The following is a 19082-nucleotide window of genomic DNA, read 5'->3' as shown; positions in this document are numbered from 1 at the left end:
TTTCTCCATTTATTGTATGCCTTTAGTCAATTTCCAATCATTTGAGATGATTGTTTTTGACAGTTGTTTTCTTTTTTTTTCCCCAGCTATATATTTGACTTTGCAGAGAGCATTTGCCAAAGTCCTCACTCCATCATCCTGGAAGCATCCTTTGCTTCCTTTTGGTGTTTTTTGAAATGTTTATGTGGTTTTTCATATAAAGACAAACAAAAATATTGCATAAAAAGTGTATGATTTAAAAGTCCATTTTAATGTTATTTTCTAAGATACTACAATTCAGTTCATTTAATGATGATTATAATTAAACAGAAAATTAATTTTTTTATTGTTGCAGATTTCAAGTTCTGCCTATAAAGACAGGAATGAGGAGTATAAAAGACAGTTCACACATCTACCTGATACAGAGAAGCTGATAGCAGGTAAAAAACCAGGAAGTTACAAAAAACCCTTTTACTACTTCATCAAAGTAGAGCTCATGAGTGACAATATTTGTAGAAAATTTAAGCCTTTATGCTACATAGAAACTATTTTTCGAGATAAGCAGCATCTTATCATCTGTAATTAGACAATGTAAAACTAAGTTGTCATTCAGGGAGAAGTGATTTCTGCAGTATTAAGTACAATTGACCCTTGAACATTGAAGAGTTAGGAGCGCTGACTCTGCAGAGTCAAAAATCCACGTATAACTTATAGTCAGCCCTTCATATCTGCTGTCCCTCTGTGTCTGTGGTTCTGCATCCATAGATTCAACCAACAACAGGTCTTGTAGTACTGTAGTATTTACTATTTTAAAAAATCTGCATATAAATCCACCCACACAGTTCAAACCCATGTTATTCAAGGGTCAGTGCTAAAAAATAGACCTAAGAGGAAATCATTTGTCAGTTTCTTCTGGTGCTTGTTTCATATGGTTTTGTAGGCAAAATTTAAATTTGATGTTCAGTATATATTACTGTTCCTCAGAAAAAAGTGCTCCTTAGCAGATTATAGAGTAATTTTATAAAAACTTTTAGGGCTTTATCATTATTCATATAGTCTTTCAGGTAGATTTTTTTTGAAATAGGCCTTAAGAGGAAAAATTTAGTCATAGTACTTACAAAAGTGCTTTATTTTTGCTATAAGTATAATATAGATTCATCAAAATACTGAAGTTGGCTTTAGTTTTAGTACATATTTCATTTAAACCATTTATTCATAGGAATTTCTCAGATTTCTGGTGCTGTTGGTTAATATTCAATTCAATGTAACTGAATTTCTAGAGAGTTCAGTTTAGTTCTTTAAATATCAAAGAAATGAATCAAAACAATTTTTAAAAAGATTGGAATGTAATATAGTCTCACGATAATAGAGTGTATGGTAAAAAAGTGAAAGATCATTTCACCCAAGACCACTCTGACCTTCTTCCTGGGTGATAATCACTTTTAGCAATTTCTTATGTATATTTCCAGAAATTTTCTGTATGTATATCAAGAGGAATATATTCCTAAGAGAACTTAAATGGGAGCACACTGTGCTTACTGTTTTCAGTCTTGTTTAGAGCTCTATTAGCACTACTTATGGATCCACTTCATTCTTTTAATGGCTGCCTAGCAGTCAATTGAATGAATTTTGTACCATAATTTGTTTAATAAATCCCCTACTGATGGACATTTTGATTGATTGCTTCCTGTATTTTGCTATTACCACTAATGCTACATTGAACCTTCATGTTCATTTGTTTTGGCACGTATGTGCCACATGTATTGTAGGTTAAATTCCTTGAAGTGGAATTGTGACTAAAAGGTAATGAGCATTTAAAAGGTTTATACTGTTGCCAAGTTTTCCTCCCAAAAGGCTACACCAATATTCATTCTCATCAACAGTGTACGTAAGTATCTGTTGTGCCACACCTCAGGAACTTTGCTTTAGCAAAATTTGATAGATAGAAATTGATTTAAATATGCATTTCTTTAATTATGAGGGAGTTTGAACATCTATAAATCATTTGTATTTTTCTGTGAACCTTTCTTTTCATAAACTTTGCCCATTTTTCTAGCAGTTATTTGTCTTTTTCTTGTAATAGCTTGTTAGATGTTAAAAAAATTAGATATTTTTCACATGTTGTTGCAAATGTGTCTTGCCAGTTTTGTACTTGCCAGTCACTTGAAATCAAATACTTTTCATGGAAACCTTTATAAAATATTTTATACTCATCACTGCTTTCTTGAAAGAAATTAATCTGATAATACAGTGATATATACTCACTATAAAGCATTAAAGCCATACAGAAATGTATAAAGAAAAAATTGAAAATCATTGGTGATCCTACTACCTATATGTAATTTTGCTTAGTATTTTGTAGATATCTTTCAGTATGTATATTTGCTTTTAAAAATTTACATTTTTTGTGTTTTTCCTCACTCACTGCTATAATAAACTTGTTCATTGTATAAAATTTGGAAAATACAGGCATTTACAAAGTAGAAATCTAAAACTACCTATAATTGTAGTATCCGGAAATAATGTCAATGACACACATATCTATACAAATTAAAATATCTAATTGGCATCATTCTGTGCAAATCGCTTTAAATTCTTTGATTTAACCACATATTGGATCACTGTCTTCTGAAACAGAGAATCTTAAATTTAATTTAAACTTTTATTTTAAAAAACAACTCATTGTCATTTCAAATCCACAATATTATACTTTATAGGCTAGTTCAATAAATATTTATTAGTACTCAGTATGTGCCACACACTGTACTGTTTCTGAAGAACTTGGAGTGTGGTGGGAGAGCAAACATATATAAACAAATCACTGGTTCAGGGTGATATGAGCAGTTTTAACAAGGTACAGAAGTGGTACAAAGGAAGACATAACATGGTGGAGGAAGGCAAGTATTTTAATTTGGGGCATGTTGAGGTTGAGTTGCCAAGACAACTAAAAAAAAAATATATATATATATATACACATATATATGTGTATATATATAATATAAATATTATCTGGAAATAAAGATTTAGTGTACACCACAGTAACCTTCTAACTTGTCTCTCCCCTATTCTTACATGCCTTCAATCTACTTTAATACTGTAGCTACAGTGGTTTTTCTAAGATGCAGATCTGATCAGATTAAAACCCTTCATGGATAGTATTCCAATGACCTCAGAATAAAGCATGACTGCCTGACTTACGTGGCCTTTCATATATGTGATGTATCCTCTCATCCCTCATCCTTCATCAAGGTCCCTTCAGTCTCTAGCCTTCTGAAGGCAACCTTCTTTAGATATGTCATTTCCTTTTGTTTTCAGGCCTTTTTACTTCAGTTTGCCTAGAACTGTTTTCCCTCCTCTGTACCTGGCTATCTTTTGTCTATATATTTAAAAATATATATTTATGTATTTTATGTATTTACATATATATTTTATTTGTATATTTCTCATTTAGCAGTGCCTTTACTGTAAATTTGACTGGGCTGGTACAGCTCTCGTATTCAGCTACTGCTAACCAGAGTAACAGTAGTAGTAGTTAAAATACTGAAACATTGACTGGTAAATAGCCATTGCCTTTAGCCCCCCCAAGTGACTCCTCATACCTTAGCTCTCCTGGCTTCCCTTCTAGGATTCCCAGGGCCTTCCCATGATCCAGCAATGAAAGGTTTTATATCTGACATAGAAAGGTCCCTGTAGAACTCTGATCCAACACTATGGTTGGTGATCAGTGCCGTTACTTTAAATATCACCTCTGGATAGATGCCTCCACTCTGTGTTCCCTTAAGTGCCTTGCACTTTTCTCGATCATATATTTACATAACCATTATTTATATTATTTGCTATTGTAACCCTGATACTAAGGTCAGTACTCTACTTATAATAATGGGTGCTCAGTGATTGAATGGATGGTTGATGGATAGAGAAATGAGTGAGTAAATGAATGTCAGTGTCACTTGAAATCAGGAGAATAGATGAGCTCAACCATGGATAACATATAGAGTTAAAAGAACACTAACAAAAGAATCATGGCAGCAGTAGAAGAAAATCCAGTAAAAATATTCAGAAGGAAAGGTCAATTAATGTGTGAAGATCCGGAAGAAAGGAGTATCACAGTGTTTCAGGGTGCAACGAGTTGTAAGAATCAGAATAATTTAACAGTGTGAAATACAGTTGAACTAAATGAAAATAACAGTTTGTGGGATTGATCTAAAGTAAGTATATAGAGGAAATGTATAGTGTTAAATGAATATATTAAAAAACAAAAAGGAAGTAAAATCAGTAACCTAAGCTTACCCCTAATAAATCTATAATAGAAGAGGAAATTAAACCTAAAGGAAACAAAGGGAAAGAATGACAAAGACCAGAGCATAAATTAATGAAATTTAAAATAGAGAAAACCAATGAAGCAAAAGCTGGTTCTCTGAAAAGATGAATAAAATTGAGAGACTGAGAGCCTGGTTGACCAAGATAAATGATAAATGACACATATTACCAATATCAGGAATGGAAAAGAGTCCATCACTACTGATCCCATGGATAGTAAAAGGATAATAAGGAAATACTATGAACAACTCTATGCCCATAATGCAGTAATTTAGATAAAATAGACTAATTCTTTGAAAAATACAAACTACCAAACATCACACAAGAAGAAACGTATAGCTGGAATAGTCCTATACCTAGTAAAGAAATTGAATTTGTAGTTAAGAACCTTCCATAAAAAAGAAAACTTGGTCTAGATAGTGTCAATGGTGAATTCTATCAACCATTTATAGAAGAAATAGTATCATCCATTCCAGAACATAAGAAGGATCACTTCCCAACTCATTTTATGAGACTAGTATTACCAAAATACCAAAACCAGACAGAAACATTCCAAGAAAAGACCAATATCTGTCATGAACATAGAAATAAAAAGTTGAAACAAAATATTAGCAAATGAAATTCAGCATTTATAAAAGGGATTATGGATTATGACCAAGTGAGGTTCATTCCAGGAATGCAAGGCTGGTTAAACACTTAAAGAAAAAAATCAATGAAATTTATCATCTTAACAGACCAAATATGGAAAGCCATATGATCGTCTCAGTAGATGCAGAAAAAGTGTTTGACAAAATTCAACATTCATTCATAAGAAATCTCTCAGCAAGTTAGGGATAGAACTTCAATCTCCTTAGAAGTAGCTATGAAAAACCTACAGCTAACATCATACTTAATGATGAGAGAGTGAATGCCTTCCACTTAAAATTAGAAACTAGGCAAAGATGTCCTCTCACTACTCTTACTCAACATTGTACTAGAAGTTGTAAGTACAATGAGTGCATTAGACTTGAAAAGAAAATAAAAGGCGTATACATTAGAAGAACAGGAAGAAAAACTAACTTTATTGCCAGTAGACATGATTATTCATGTAGAAAATCTCAGATAATCTACAAAAAACTTCTAGATTTAATGAGTGAATTTAGTAAGGTCTCGAGAGTCATATGTATATGTACTAGCAAAGAACAGTTGGAATAGAAATTTTTAAAATACCATTTACATCAGAACTTCCCAATAATGAAGCACTTAGGTATAAATCTAACACATATGCAGGCTCTATATGCTGACAGCTGTAACACATTGACAAAAGAAGTCTAAATAAATGTTTATAGATTGAAAGACTCAATATTGTTAAGATCTCAATGAAAAATCCCAGTAAGCTTTTTCATAGATGAGTAAAATGACAAACTGATTCTAAAATTTATACAGAAAAACAAAGGAATTAGAATAGCCAAAATAATTCTGAAAAGAAGAACAAAGCTGGAAGACACACATTACTCAGTTTCAAGGCTTATTATGAAACTACAGTAATCAAGAAAGTCTGGGATTTGCCAAAGGATAGACATTTAGATAAATGGAACAGAAAAAAGTCCAGATATAAATTCATACAAATATTGTGAACTGATTTTTTTTTTTAATTAATTTATTTATTTTTGGGTGTGTTGGGTCTTCGTTTCTGTGCGAGGGCTCTCTCTAGTTGCGGCAAGCGGGGACCACTCTTCATCGCGGTGCGCGGGCCTCTCACTATCGCGGCCTCTCTTGTTGCGGAGCGCAGGCTCCAGACGCGCAGGCTCAGTAGTTGTGGCTCACGGGCCTGGTTGCTCCGTGGCATGTGGGATCTTCCCGGACCGGGGCTCGAGCCCGTGTCCCCTACATTGGCAGGCGGATTCTTAACCACTCTGCCACCAGGGAAGCCCTGTGAACTGATTTTTGACAAAGGTGCAAAGGCAATTCAATGGAGAAAAGTTAGTCTTTTCAACAAATGGTGCTGGAACAATTAGATGTCCATATGCAGAAAAGCGAACCTTGATGCCTACCTTACACATTTTACAGAAATTACCTCAAAATGGATAATAGAACTAAATGTAAAACTGTAGAACTTCTAGAAGAAAACATCTGGGTTTTTCTAGAGGAAATCTCTACAAACTCGGAGTTGATGGTGAATTTTTAGATGTAATACCAATAGCATGATTCATACAAGAAAATAATTGATAAATTGTACTTTTTTTGCTCTGCAAAAGATACTTTTTAGAGAGTGAAAATATAAGACACAAGGAGAAAACAGTTGTTAATCACATATCTGATTTTTTCTTTTTAAAGAAACACTTCTATCCAGAATAGAAACTATTCTTAAAAGTTAACAGTAAGAACACAAACAACCCAATTAAAAAATGGGCAGATGCTCTACCAAAGGAGATATATGGATAGCAAATAAGCATATTAAAAATTGCAAACTATCATTTGTCATAGGGAAATACAAATTAAAAGCACAGTTAAATAAATGACATAGCTAATAGTCTTACTAAAATTAAAAACAGGGACTTCCCTGGTGGTCCAGTGGTGAAGAATACACCTTCCAATGCAGGGGACGTGGGTTCAATCCCTGGTCAGGGAACTAAGATCCTGCATGCCTTGGGGCAACTAAGCCCACGTACCACAACTACTGAGCCCACGCACCTCAACGAGAGAGCCTGAGTGCCCTGGAACCCGTGCACCACAACTAGAGAGAGAAAAACCTGCATGCCACAACTAGAGAGAAGCCCGAGCACCACAAGGAAGAGCCTGTGTGCCTCAGCAAAAGATCCCACGTGCTGCAACTAAGACCAGATGCAGCCAAAATTAAATAAATAAATAAAAAGTATTAAAAAATTAAATTAAAAAACAAAAACAAAACAACTGACAACACCAAATGATGATGAGACTGCAAAGCTATAGCAACTCCACTGTGTTGGAAGATGTGGGTGACTGTGGCTGACCTCTACCATAGGGAGTTCACCAGGCAGTTATTTGATATCTGTCCCTGTTCTAGCTATCCCTATTTGTACCTGCTGATTCTAAGTGTGAAGTCTCTCTGGGGTGGCATAGGGAAGAGTGGCTGTTATCTCTGCTGCAGCCTCCCTGTATATTTTTTGAGCTGAGGCTTTCTCCACGCTGTGGTTTACACATTTTTATCCACTTTTTGTCTTCTAAAATTTATCAAAACTTCTAGTTTTTATACCCACCCCTCAGCATTGTTACGAATTTAATCTCTTTCATACGTCTTCCCTGTCATTTCTAAGGAATTTTGGAGCACGAGGGGAAGTAGACACGTGTCAACTTAAACCGGAAGTTCTATGTACTAGTTTTGTACTAAAATAACAATATTTACACTGCTAAATATGTTTGTTGATTTGAATGTATTCACCTTGAGAGAATGCTTTTTTCAGTGATGTCATTGCTCAAAACATTTTTTAACTTCTCTGATTAAATGAGTGAACAAGGCAGATTTTCATGCTGGAAAATGTTGTGTTGGGAAAATATAATTAAAAACAAAATATCCCACCACCCCAGAAAACCTCTCCACAAAAGTAAAAGAGAAAGAAAACACTTGGTTTTATTACTGAATAAACATTAAACTAGAATGTGATGTGCATCACAGGCAATCTGCAAAAGACATTGTGAAGGCAGAAAGAAATCTTACCCTTTTATATAGGCGGGCAGGTACAACCATTACGTATTCTAAAGATAAATGATAACTAGTCCTGGGCTTCCCTGGTGGCGCAGTGGTTAAGAATCTGCCTCCCAATGCAAGGGACATGGATTCAACCCCTGGCCCAAGAAGATCTCACAGGCCATGGAGCAACAAAGCCCGTGTGCCACAACTACTGAGCCTGCGTTCTAAAGCTCACAAGCCACAACTACTGAGCCTGTGTGCCACAACTACTGAAGCCTGCGTGCCTAGAGCCCGTGCTCTGCAACAAGAGAAGCCACGACGAGAAGCCTGCGCACCACAATGAAGAGTAACCCCCGTTCACGGCAACTAGAGAAAGACCGCACGTAGCAACTAAGACCCAACACAGCCAGTAAATAAAAACAAATAAATATATAAATTTATTTAAAAAAATGATAACTAGTCCTCAAGTAAGAGGACTTGATAGCACCATATGTGACATCAGTTCATCCTAAATTCATCTGGTAATTGGGGCGGCTGTGTTAGCTAATTGGCTTTATCTGAAAGAAAAATAAACTCACTTCTTAAGGAGTTAGTTTTGCAACTTGGATCAAGGCACCCACCGAAATTAGGCTCCTACCCACTCACAGAAACTGGGACATGGGGTCTTATCTTCCCTGATGTTTACATGTGAAAGAGATGGCTCCCAGGTCCTGGAGAAAACATTCCTGGGTTATAAAACTGGCAAGAGACTTATTTTACTTTTTAAAAAAATTTTATTTTTATTTATTTTGTTTTTGGCTGCGTTGGGTCTTTGTTGCTGTGCGCGGGCTTTCTCTGGTTGCGGTGAGTGGGGCCTACTCTCCGTTGCGGTGCGCGGACTTCTCATTGCGGTGGCTTCTCTTGTTGCAGAGCACAGGCTCTAGGTGTGTGGGCTTCAGTAGTTGCGGCACACGGGCTCAATAGTTGTGGCTTGCAGGCTCTAGAGTGCAGGCTCAGTAGTTGTGGCGCACAGGCTTAGTTACTCCGCGGAATGTGGGATCTTCCCAGACCAGGGCTCGAACCCGTGTCCCCTGAATTGGCAGCTGGATTTTTAACCACTGTGCCACCAGGGAAGCCCTTATTTTACTTTTTAAAAGATTCACGTCTCACAGGTACAGAGAAAGAATTTATAAGCTTTCTAAAGAAAATGCGCTAAGGGGTTGGGGGGTGGTCTCTTTCCCTTTTTCATGAGGGAAAATTAATTTTTTTTCTGTTTCAGTTTGTATCTACTCTTACAGTTTTCTCAGGTAAAAAGCAAAGGGGGAAAAAAAAACAAAAAAAATGTAAAGTATAAAAAATGAGAATGGTTATCTTTTGTTGTTTACCTACTAAATCTGAAGTCAATCCTAAAAATGTTGTTCCAAAGAGTCTTTCTTAAGCAATATCAGCTTTCTTGGGCTCCCAAAGGTGATTGCTGCTAGAAAAGAATACTTTGGGATGTATATTTCCTGACATTATTGTTTAAAAACACATTCTCTTAATTCAACATCATTATGGAGGTATGCCTAAATTCTGTAAAATTAAATAGTACATCTTGTTCATTTAAATATGTGTATACTACTTATTGTGCAAGCTTACTCCAGAAGTATATAGTGCTGATTCACTCCACCTGTGTTCCCATAGCACTCTGTACATATTTCCGTGGTATCCTTTATTATATTATAGTTATTAAAATAAATCTTTAAGTTTTAGAGCCGTTCAATTGTACTGAAATTGATCATGTAATAACTAGTAAGTTGATGTTAATGCACACATCAAAGTGACCTATTGAAACTGTGTAACTCAGATTGGAACTCAAACCCAGGGTCTTTTTTTTTTTTTTTTTGCGGTACGCGGGCCTCTCACTGTTGCGGCCTCTCCCGCTGCAGAGCACAGGCTCCGGACGCGCAGGCCCAGCGGCCATAGCTCACGGGCCCAGCCGCTCTGCGGCATGTGGGATCTTCCCAGACCGGGGCACGAACCCGTGTCCCCTGCATCGGCAGGCGGACTCTCAACCACTGTGCCACCAGGGAAGCCCCTCAAACCCAGGGTCTTTTAACTGAGATCACACACCTGTCTCAGGACTTAATGAAACTCGGGTTCTTGATGCCTTGTCACAGATAGAATTCAGTGAGAGACAAAGTGATAGGTAAGAAGTGGATTTATTTAGGGAGAAACACACTCCACAGACAGAGTGTGGGAGCTCAGAAGGCAAGAGTGGCACCAGGGTATGGGGTTGTCAGTTTTTATAGGGGTGGGTAATTTCATAGGCTAATGAGCAGGAGGAGTGTATTCCAGCTATTTTGGGGAAGGAGTGGGGATTTCCAGGAATTGGGCCACGACCCACTTTTTGACCTTTATGGACGGCCTTGGAACTGTCATGGTGCCTGTGGGTACGTCATTTGGCTTGCTGATGTGTTACAGTGAGCGTATACTGAGGCTCAAGGTCTAGTGGAAGTCAGACTTGTCTGCCATCTTGGACCTATTTGGTTCTAATCAGTTTATGTCGTGTCCTTGGGCTGTCATTCTTTTAAAGGTTGTGCCATGCCCTCTTCTCTCCTGTTTCACTGTGTTGCTTGGTTAATTTACTTAATTTTATTCTAACTTTCCAATAACCAATTATAAAGTTATAAAATCCATAAAACAATTTTTGACAAACATTATTTTCTTATTCAATTCTAGATGAATCATATTGTTAATATGACTTAAGTCAGGTAGACTATTGCTTTCTGAAGTGCTCATTATTGTTGTACATGTTTGTTTATCATTAGGGAAATTGAGAGCAAAAACAAAGTAAAATCCCTTTGCTCTTTAAAAAAAATTTTTCTGGGACCTCCCTGGTGGCACAGTGGTTAAGAATCGCCTGCCAATGCAGGGGACATGGGTTCGATCCCTGGTCTGGGAAGATCCCACATGCCGCGGAGCAACTAAGCCCGCGCGCACGACACAACTACTGAAGCCCGCGCGCCTAGAGCCCGGGCTCCGAAACAAGAGAAGCCACCGTAATGAGAAGCCCGTGCACTGCAACAAAGAGTAGCTTCTGCTCGCTGAAGCTAGAGAATGCCCACGCTCAGCAATGAAGACCCAACACAGGCAAAAAAAATAAATTAAAAAAAAAATTTTTTTCATTTCTTGCCTAGGACATATTGCTAGGAAACTATCTTACAAAAAATCAATTTTCATGAGGTATAAGTTTACTACAATAAAACACACCTGTTTTAGGGAGACATTTTAAAAACCCCTGGAAAAAATCTGTCAATCTGTATCAATTAGTCTTCAGTTAAAATGTTAGCATAGGGGCTTCCCTGGTGGCGCAGTGGTTGAGAGTCCGCCTGCCGATGCAGGAGACACGGGTTCGTGCCCTGGTCCGGGAGGATCCCACATGCCGCGGAGCAACTAAGCCCGTGAGCCATGGCCGCTGGGCCTGTGCGTCCGGAGCCTGTGCTCCGCAACGGGAGAGGCCACAACAGTGGGAGGCCCGCATACCACAAAAAAAAAAAAAAAAAAAAAAAAAAAAAAAAAAAAAATGTTAGCATAGCTTTGAATAGTTAATGTAAAATAGTGCAGCGGTTCTCAAAGTGTGGTCCACAGACTAGCAAAGTTGGCGTCACCTGGGACCTTGCTAGACGTGCCGACTCTCCCCGCAGCCCAGATGTATTTAATCAGAAACTCAGGGAGGGGTCTAGCAATCTGTGTTTTAATAAATCTACCAGGTATTTCTGATCTGATATTTGAGGAGCGTGGAATTAATAAAGTGTTTCAGCGCTTTAGATAAAAATTTCAGGATACTTCAAGGTGACCTTTAGCCCCTTCCCTGTTTTAGAGATGCATATGAGTAAAAGAGTAACTTAATCTGCTTATTTACTAGGATTTTCTTCCTTTTTTTGGTTTGATGGCATCTTAGTTTTGTTTTGCTGAAGGAAGCACTGTGAAAGACTGCATTCCTTTGCTCTATTTTTAGTATTTGCTTAGAAATTTAACACAAGCAAATTTAAATACTTTAAGGTTCATAACCTCAATAACTTTTTCCTAAAATTGCTAATCACTTATATAGTTTTAAAATTTATCAATTAAACCAAATCTCTTCACAGCAGTTCTTTATATCTTATATTATTAATAATTTAGTAATGCTATTTACTTTAGTCACAGAGACAGGTCTTAATCTTAGAGGCATGGTATTAACTTGCTTGTAGACAGTGGCATTTACCAGAGCACTCTTGATTTTGCTGGATTGTAGTGCTGAGGTAGAGAGGATCAAACTTGAAACTAAACTTAAAACGTATACAATTTTTAGAGTCATCCTTGCTCCCTCCCTCACCCTCATCCAACATCTAATTAGTTACCAATTCCGTATCAGTACTACCCCTTAAATATCTCTGAATCTAACGACTTCTTTCTCTAGTACTGTCATCTTTTGGTCTGAGCCACCATCAGTTCCCCCCTGGATTTCCAACTGATTTATCTGAAACCATATTCACAGTGTGAATAAAGTGGTCTTTAATAACATACATCTGATCATGTCCTCCCACTTAAAAACTCACCGATGGCTTTTCATAAAATCCATGCTATGCCATGGCCTGTGAGACCTTACATGAACTAGCTTCTTCAGCTTCTCTAGCAAGAGATCTATCTTTGTATAGTTGCTCAAAGATGTTTCTTTCTACCACAGGGCCTTTGCACATGCTGTTCCCTCATGTTCCTGCTGACCCTTTGTTAATCTTCAGATCTCAGTTTATAGATTACTTTTTCTGGAGAACTTTTCTATGTATACTCTCCCTGCCCACTCCCCCATACCTGTATACCCCTTGCTATATGCTCTCAGCTTTCTCCACACGTTGGTCATTATACTTATGTTTCTATTTGTTTATTGTATGCCTTCCCCTCTAGACAGTGTTCCATGAGGGCAAGGTCCATTTCTGGTAACCCTAGTGACTAGCAAAATATCTGGTGTATGGTGCCCAAAGTATAGGAATAAGTGAATGAATGAATGAACAAAGTGATGACTTTCCATGTGTTCAAGTAGTATAAGATATATGAAGTTGCCACATTTTTTTGTTACTAAGCTCTTCCTTATTATTATTGTTTTTTAATGTAGATTATGCTTGTGCTCTTCAGAGGGACATTTTGCTTCAGGGACGACTATACCTTTCAGAAAACTGGCTATGTTTCTATAGCAACATCTTCAGATGGGAAACTACAGTAAGATGTATTTTCATTTGATTTGCTGATACAAATAGTTGCATAGATAGAACTGTATACAGTCCTTCTGAAAACAATGTACTTTAGATTTCAAAGTAAGTTACATGTATTTATCTATACTTGTATACATCTAGATATATTCACGTGTAGTATAAGTGTGCAATATATTTTTCTTAATACATTGAGCTCCATTTGTATATATTTAATATAGTTGGAAAAAGAGATTTCAGGTTGAAAAAAGCTTGAACATACCTCCTTTTGGCTGCCAGAAACATGTCTTATGTGACAGAATGTCTGAAGTTTTTGTGTGTCTGTGTGTGTGTTAATGTGGACCATAAATACCCATGTGTCTTTTCACACTTTATCCTAATATTAGGTATAGGAGCTGATGGAGGAAATTACTGAAGGGAAGAATATCTGTTCACCGTGTTTGTCTCAGAGAATGTGGGCATGTGCTTATTAACTCCTTTAGGTTTCTCACCTGAATATTCTGGACTGGATTGATGTAGTACTTGGTATTTTGCGTTGTGTATGTTTTTGAGAAATTCGTTTTGCAATTTTTTATCCTTTTTTGTGTGTTTAGATTTCTATTGCTTTAAAGAACATAACCTTTATGACCAAGGAGAAGACCGCTCGACTCATCCCAAATGCTATCCAGATCCTTACAGAGGGTGAAAAGGTGAAAAACTTTTCTACCTTTGCCTTGTAACATAATGTGGAGAAAATCTGCCTCATACTGATCATCAGTGTTGGGAATGTAAGCAATTCTTCTTGGAGTTAGGAATATTTAATAGTATTTAATACTAGATTTCTGTATACTTAAATACTTATTGGTGACTAACTTTAAATGACTGATAAAATTTTTTGTAGTTTATAGTTTACAGAGAACTTTCTCCCATATTTTTCATTTCTTCATTATAAGAGTTAGGTAGGGTAAGCCTTAGCAAATATCATTATTTCTAAATACCCTATAATTCCATGATCGTTGTTTGGTCAATAATACCTGCACAATAGCAACTAATAAAAACCAGAGTGAACAGAGACTTGGTAGCATGCAAGTAAACACATAATCACTACAATCTTTTTTAGAATGGTGATTTTCTTTTTTTTTTTTTTTTTCTTGTGGTACCCGGGCCTCTCACTGCTGTGGCCTCTCCCATTGTGGAGCACAGGCTCCAGACGCGCAGGCTCAGCGGCCATGGCTCATGGGCCCAGCCGCTCTGCGGCATGTGGGATCTTCCCGGACCGGGGCACGAACCTGTATCTCCTGCATTGGCAGGCAGACTCTCAACCACTGTGCCACCAGGGAAGCCCGCGATTTTCTTTAACTGCCATCATTTTTATTATCCACCTATAATATCCATCATTTCTTGGTATGAAGAATCTTTTTCTACCCACCTGGAAAATTGATACGGGCTCTGTGTGTGACATTAGCAGCATAATGCTAAGAAAGAAAAAGAAATAAGGAAGGAAGGAAGGAAAAAAATGAAAGTGTGGAAGGGAATGAAGGAGAAGAAGGAAGAAAGGAAGGAAAGGAGGAAGGAAGGAAGGAAATGAAAGAGAAAATAGGAAAGAGAGTGGGGGAGAGGGGAGAGAAACGATTATGAGATTGAATCATTATGATGATACTTTTTAATCTTGTAAATTTCTTTCACATGCACTTTCAGTTTTCTTTTCAAACAATCTCATCCCTTCAGAACACTGCCAGGTACAGTACAAAGAACTTTTCCCCTCTGAATTATTTGAGAATAAGTTGTCACTCTGAAGACTCATCACTCCAGACATGATCCCAGATAGTTTATCATGTATTTCTTTTTTAAAAAACATTTTTACAGTTTAATTTCAAAGAAATTAAATTTCTTTAATTTCAAAGAAAAATCTCAAGTTATATTTATTAGCAAACATATTTCAGCAAGGGAGTTTTTCATCCCCCCAAAAGATGGCAGATGAATATGAACCTAATATGTGTTTAAAGAAAATATAGCATGTATTTCTAACGAAGACATTCTGCTACATAACCACAACATGACCATCAAATTCAAGAAATTAACATTGATCATTATCACTGCTCAATTCTCAAACCTGCTTCAGTTTCCTCAGTTATCCCAATAAAATCCTTTATAGCAAATAGGCCCAGTTCAGAAATACCTATTACATTTAGCTGTCATGCTCTTTAATTTCCTTATTCTGGACTAGCCCCTTAGTCTTGCCTTGACTTTTGTGCCCTTGATGCTTCTAAAGATTATGGGTCAGTTATTTTGTAGGATATCCCTCAATTGTGTTTGTCTGATATTTTCTTATGATTAAGTTTGTTATACAATTTTGACAGAAATAACACAGAAGTGATGTTCTCTTCTTTCCATTGTGTCCTATCAAGTGGTACATGCTTTAATTTCTACCATTACTGGTGATATTCACTTTGATCACTTGAGTAAGGTGGTGTCTGCCAGACTTTACTGTAAAGTTAGTCTGTTTTCCTTTGTAATAATGTTTTGTGGTCAACTACTTTGAAACAATGTAAATATACTATGCCTCACAAAATTTATTCATTTATTTACTTATATCAATATGACCTCATAGCTTCTTATTTTATTCAATGAATTATAATCCATTGCTATCATTATGTATTTTGATGCTCAAATTGTCCCAAATTTGGCCAGCGAGAGCCCCCTCAAGCTGGCTCCAGTGTCGTTTTGACTGTTCTCAGCATTATTTGAGCACTTTCTTGCTTTTTAGCACAAGATGTTACAGGTTTTCTCTGCCTCAGTCCTGGAATCAGCCATTTCTCCAAGGAGTTCTGTTTTCTTTTAGTGGAGACTGATATTTAGAAGCCAATTTGTTCATTGCTATGGGGTATTGCTGTTTGAGCCCTCTAATTGAGCAGAACAAGGGGATATACAATATATATATAAATTACACAGCTATATACATAATACACACACATATATTCCCACTTATACATCTACGTTTATCTATCTATCTATGAATGATAAATCACCAATTCACACGAATACCTCTAATTCTAGTCCAACAACACAGAGTTATTTTTACTTTTCCCCTTTATTTTTTTTGGCTGCACCATGTGGCATGTGGGATCTTAGTTCCCTGACCGGGATGGAACCGGTGCCCCCTGCATTGGGAGTGTGGAGTCTCAACCACTGGACTGCCAGGGAAATTCCTTTCCTTTTGTATTGTAACTCCCTTCCCTGACTGAGAGAAACCAGGCTCCCATTATCCTTAATATATTAACTTTGATCAGTGGACCTGTATGTAACGCATCTTCATGTCCTCTGCCGCCCCTTCCCTACACTGGATTTCTGACACGTAGAGTCAGGTTGCTGCCCACCCCACCACCACACTAGGGCTCTCATCCTGAAAAAGCTCTCCTCACCCTGCTTGGGCTCTGATACTCCATACAGGGCAACCTTCTACGAGGACAACCTCCTCATTCTTTTCTGGTGCTAACACCCTGCTTTGGGCTACTGCAGCTCCTCCGCCCCCTACCCTTACCTCTAGCGTGGATGCCTTGCTTTCCTCTGTTCTGCTAAACAGCTGTAGGGCCAAACTGTTCAGGAAGGGAACAAGACCTAAAATAAGCTTATTCTTAATTTTACAACAAATGTATGTGATGAGGAAAAAGAATCATAAATTTCTCTATGGCAGGACAATCAAACTAAGTCAGAATTGAAACACACATAATGCACCCGAACATGCCCCCGTTTGGGACGAGTCTTTCCCAGCGTGCAACGTTCATCTACATTACACGTTAACCAGACCTCCTCAGAGCAGGAGAACGGTCCCATTTTTCAGATGCCAGCGTTGTAATTTTAAGATTAATATTTCTTTCTCTGTCCCATGCAGGGAGTTGCAATGAACCTAAAGGCTTGCTCTGTATGTGCACTCCTGGCCAAACATCTCTGATGAGCTTTATGTATAATGTTAACCTGTTAATATGATACATAATTCTTTGTCTAACTGCATCTCTAACTCCTGACTAGTGGGACAGTCCTCAGAGATATCTGAAAGACTGTCTCCTGGGTTATAATCCTCAGTTTGGCTTGAATAAAATTCTCTTTTTTTTCTTAGCTTGATTGTTATTGAATTTTTGTCTATATATATATATACACACACACACACACTGCATTGTTTAAAAAAATCATCAAACAGTTCTAAAACTAACATCTTCCTTCCATGCCTGTAATACTCAATCCCATTGCTTTTTTAGAGGCAAACACTGTTATCAGTTTTGTATATATCTTTTCAGACCTTTCAGACCTTCTTCCTTTGTATTTACATGTATATATGCATACATATAAACATATAGTTTTGCTTTGTTTTTAAAGTAAATGCTATCTTATATGTGTTGTTTGTCAGTTCTCCTTTCTTTAAAAAGAACTTAACATTATTTCTTGGAGTCACGGGTTAGCACATATAGATTGGCCTATCTCTGCTTATTAAAGTGCTGTATAATATTTCATAGAATGGATTTACCATGGTTTCCTTAATCGTTCACTTCCGTTGTTTTATTACAAACAGAGCTGTGGTGAACAGTCTGACCATGCTTTCTTAAGCTCATCTGTGGCTCTTTCTCACATAGGTAATGGGATTTCAGAGTCAAGCATTTAAATTTTAATAATGATAACAACAGCTAGCATTTGCCGAACATACTTGTTCTAAATATTGTGCTAAGTTTTTTTGTACATGTATTTTCTCATTTAGTTCTCAGAAAAATTTGCTACCGAAATTATTCTCATTTTGTAGATGAGGAAACTAAAGAAAATAAAAATGACTCAAAGTGATAGAACTGAGTGGTAGAGCCAGGATATGAACCCAGGTAGTTTAATTGCAGAGACACTGGTTCTAACTACCTCACTGTATTGATTCAGTGATCTCTTTTACCATCATCATGGAGAAAAAAAATCTACACTACTAAGTATTTATCCCTCCATGTACTGTATGGTTAATGGAAGGTTAATCATGGTACTTTTAGTTGTTTTCATTTCTAGCATACGTTCTATGCCCCAGCAGCTTAGAGATATCATTATCCAGAACTCCTCACAAATTAAGGTTATTATAATAATAATTATTTATTAGTTGGCCGTGCTGCACAACTTATGGAATCTCAGTTCCCCAACCAGGGACTGAACTCAGGCCACGGCAGTGAAAGCCTGGAATCCTAACCACTAGACCACCAGGGAACTCTCTAAGGTTATTATCAAAGTAAGATATATTAGTAAATTTTTGAAGTTGGATATCTAACAAGGAATAAAATAAGATGGTAATTTACATAGATTGCCCAGAAAGATGGGAGTGTTAAGGAGTTGAGAATGTGGTTTTGGTATATAAGAGTGGATAAAGTTGATAACAAAGTATTTAGTTTAAAAAGTGGGAATAGTAAGCATAACACCACGGTGAAAAAGAGACGGACTAGGAGATATTTCTTATCTATATATCTACATACAAGGTTGTAAGATTATTAAAATTTGGTCTAAGAAAAGGAGATAAAGGGTAGTAAATAGTGATCATTAGGTCACAATATTATATGTGTAATTGTATTTGGAGGAGCTCCTAGATATATCCCCATTATAAAAAGTTTTGCTTTTTGAAGAATATTATATAAACTAGGTTTCAGTTTATTAACTGGAAAAATACTACTTTAAAATCTTTCTATGAAAAATATAAACACCTCAAATACTATTTTGTTTGGCATTTTATTTAATAAATCAAAAATGGAACTGAGCTTTCTCATTCCTAAAAATAGCCAGTCAGTCATGCACAGTCACTAACTAGGGGATCAGAAGAGATGATACACTGAGAGACTATATTTAGTGCTGCCACTTGTCATATTTTCTCATAAAAGCCTATTATAAGATACGACTTTGCAAAAATCATTTGCATGCAGAGGAAGAGATGGGGC

General features: G+C 36.9%; 1 protein-coding gene across 1 annotated transcript in view; it reads left to right on the top strand.

Annotated features, from left to right (window-relative positions):
* Positions 1–19082, top strand: part of GRAMD1C (GRAM domain containing 1C) — a 106343-nt gene that overhangs the window by 23576 nt on the left and 63685 nt on the right. The window contains exons 2-4 of the mRNA XM_067035356.1: positions 335–419; positions 13062–13165; positions 13749–13844. Coding sequence (XP_066891457.1) covers positions 335–419; positions 13062–13165; positions 13749–13844 — 285 coding nt within the window. The remainder of the gene's footprint in view (positions 1–334; positions 420–13061; positions 13166–13748; positions 13845–19082) is intronic.

This window comes from Kogia breviceps, chromosome 5 (genome assembly GCF_026419965.1).
Source record: "Kogia breviceps isolate mKogBre1 chromosome 5, mKogBre1 haplotype 1, whole genome shotgun sequence".
Lineage (NCBI taxonomy): Eukaryota > Metazoa > Chordata > Mammalia > Artiodactyla > Physeteridae > Kogia > Kogia breviceps.
The sequence above is the reverse complement of the archived record's forward strand: the minus strand, read 5'-3'. Positions and strand labels throughout refer to the sequence as shown.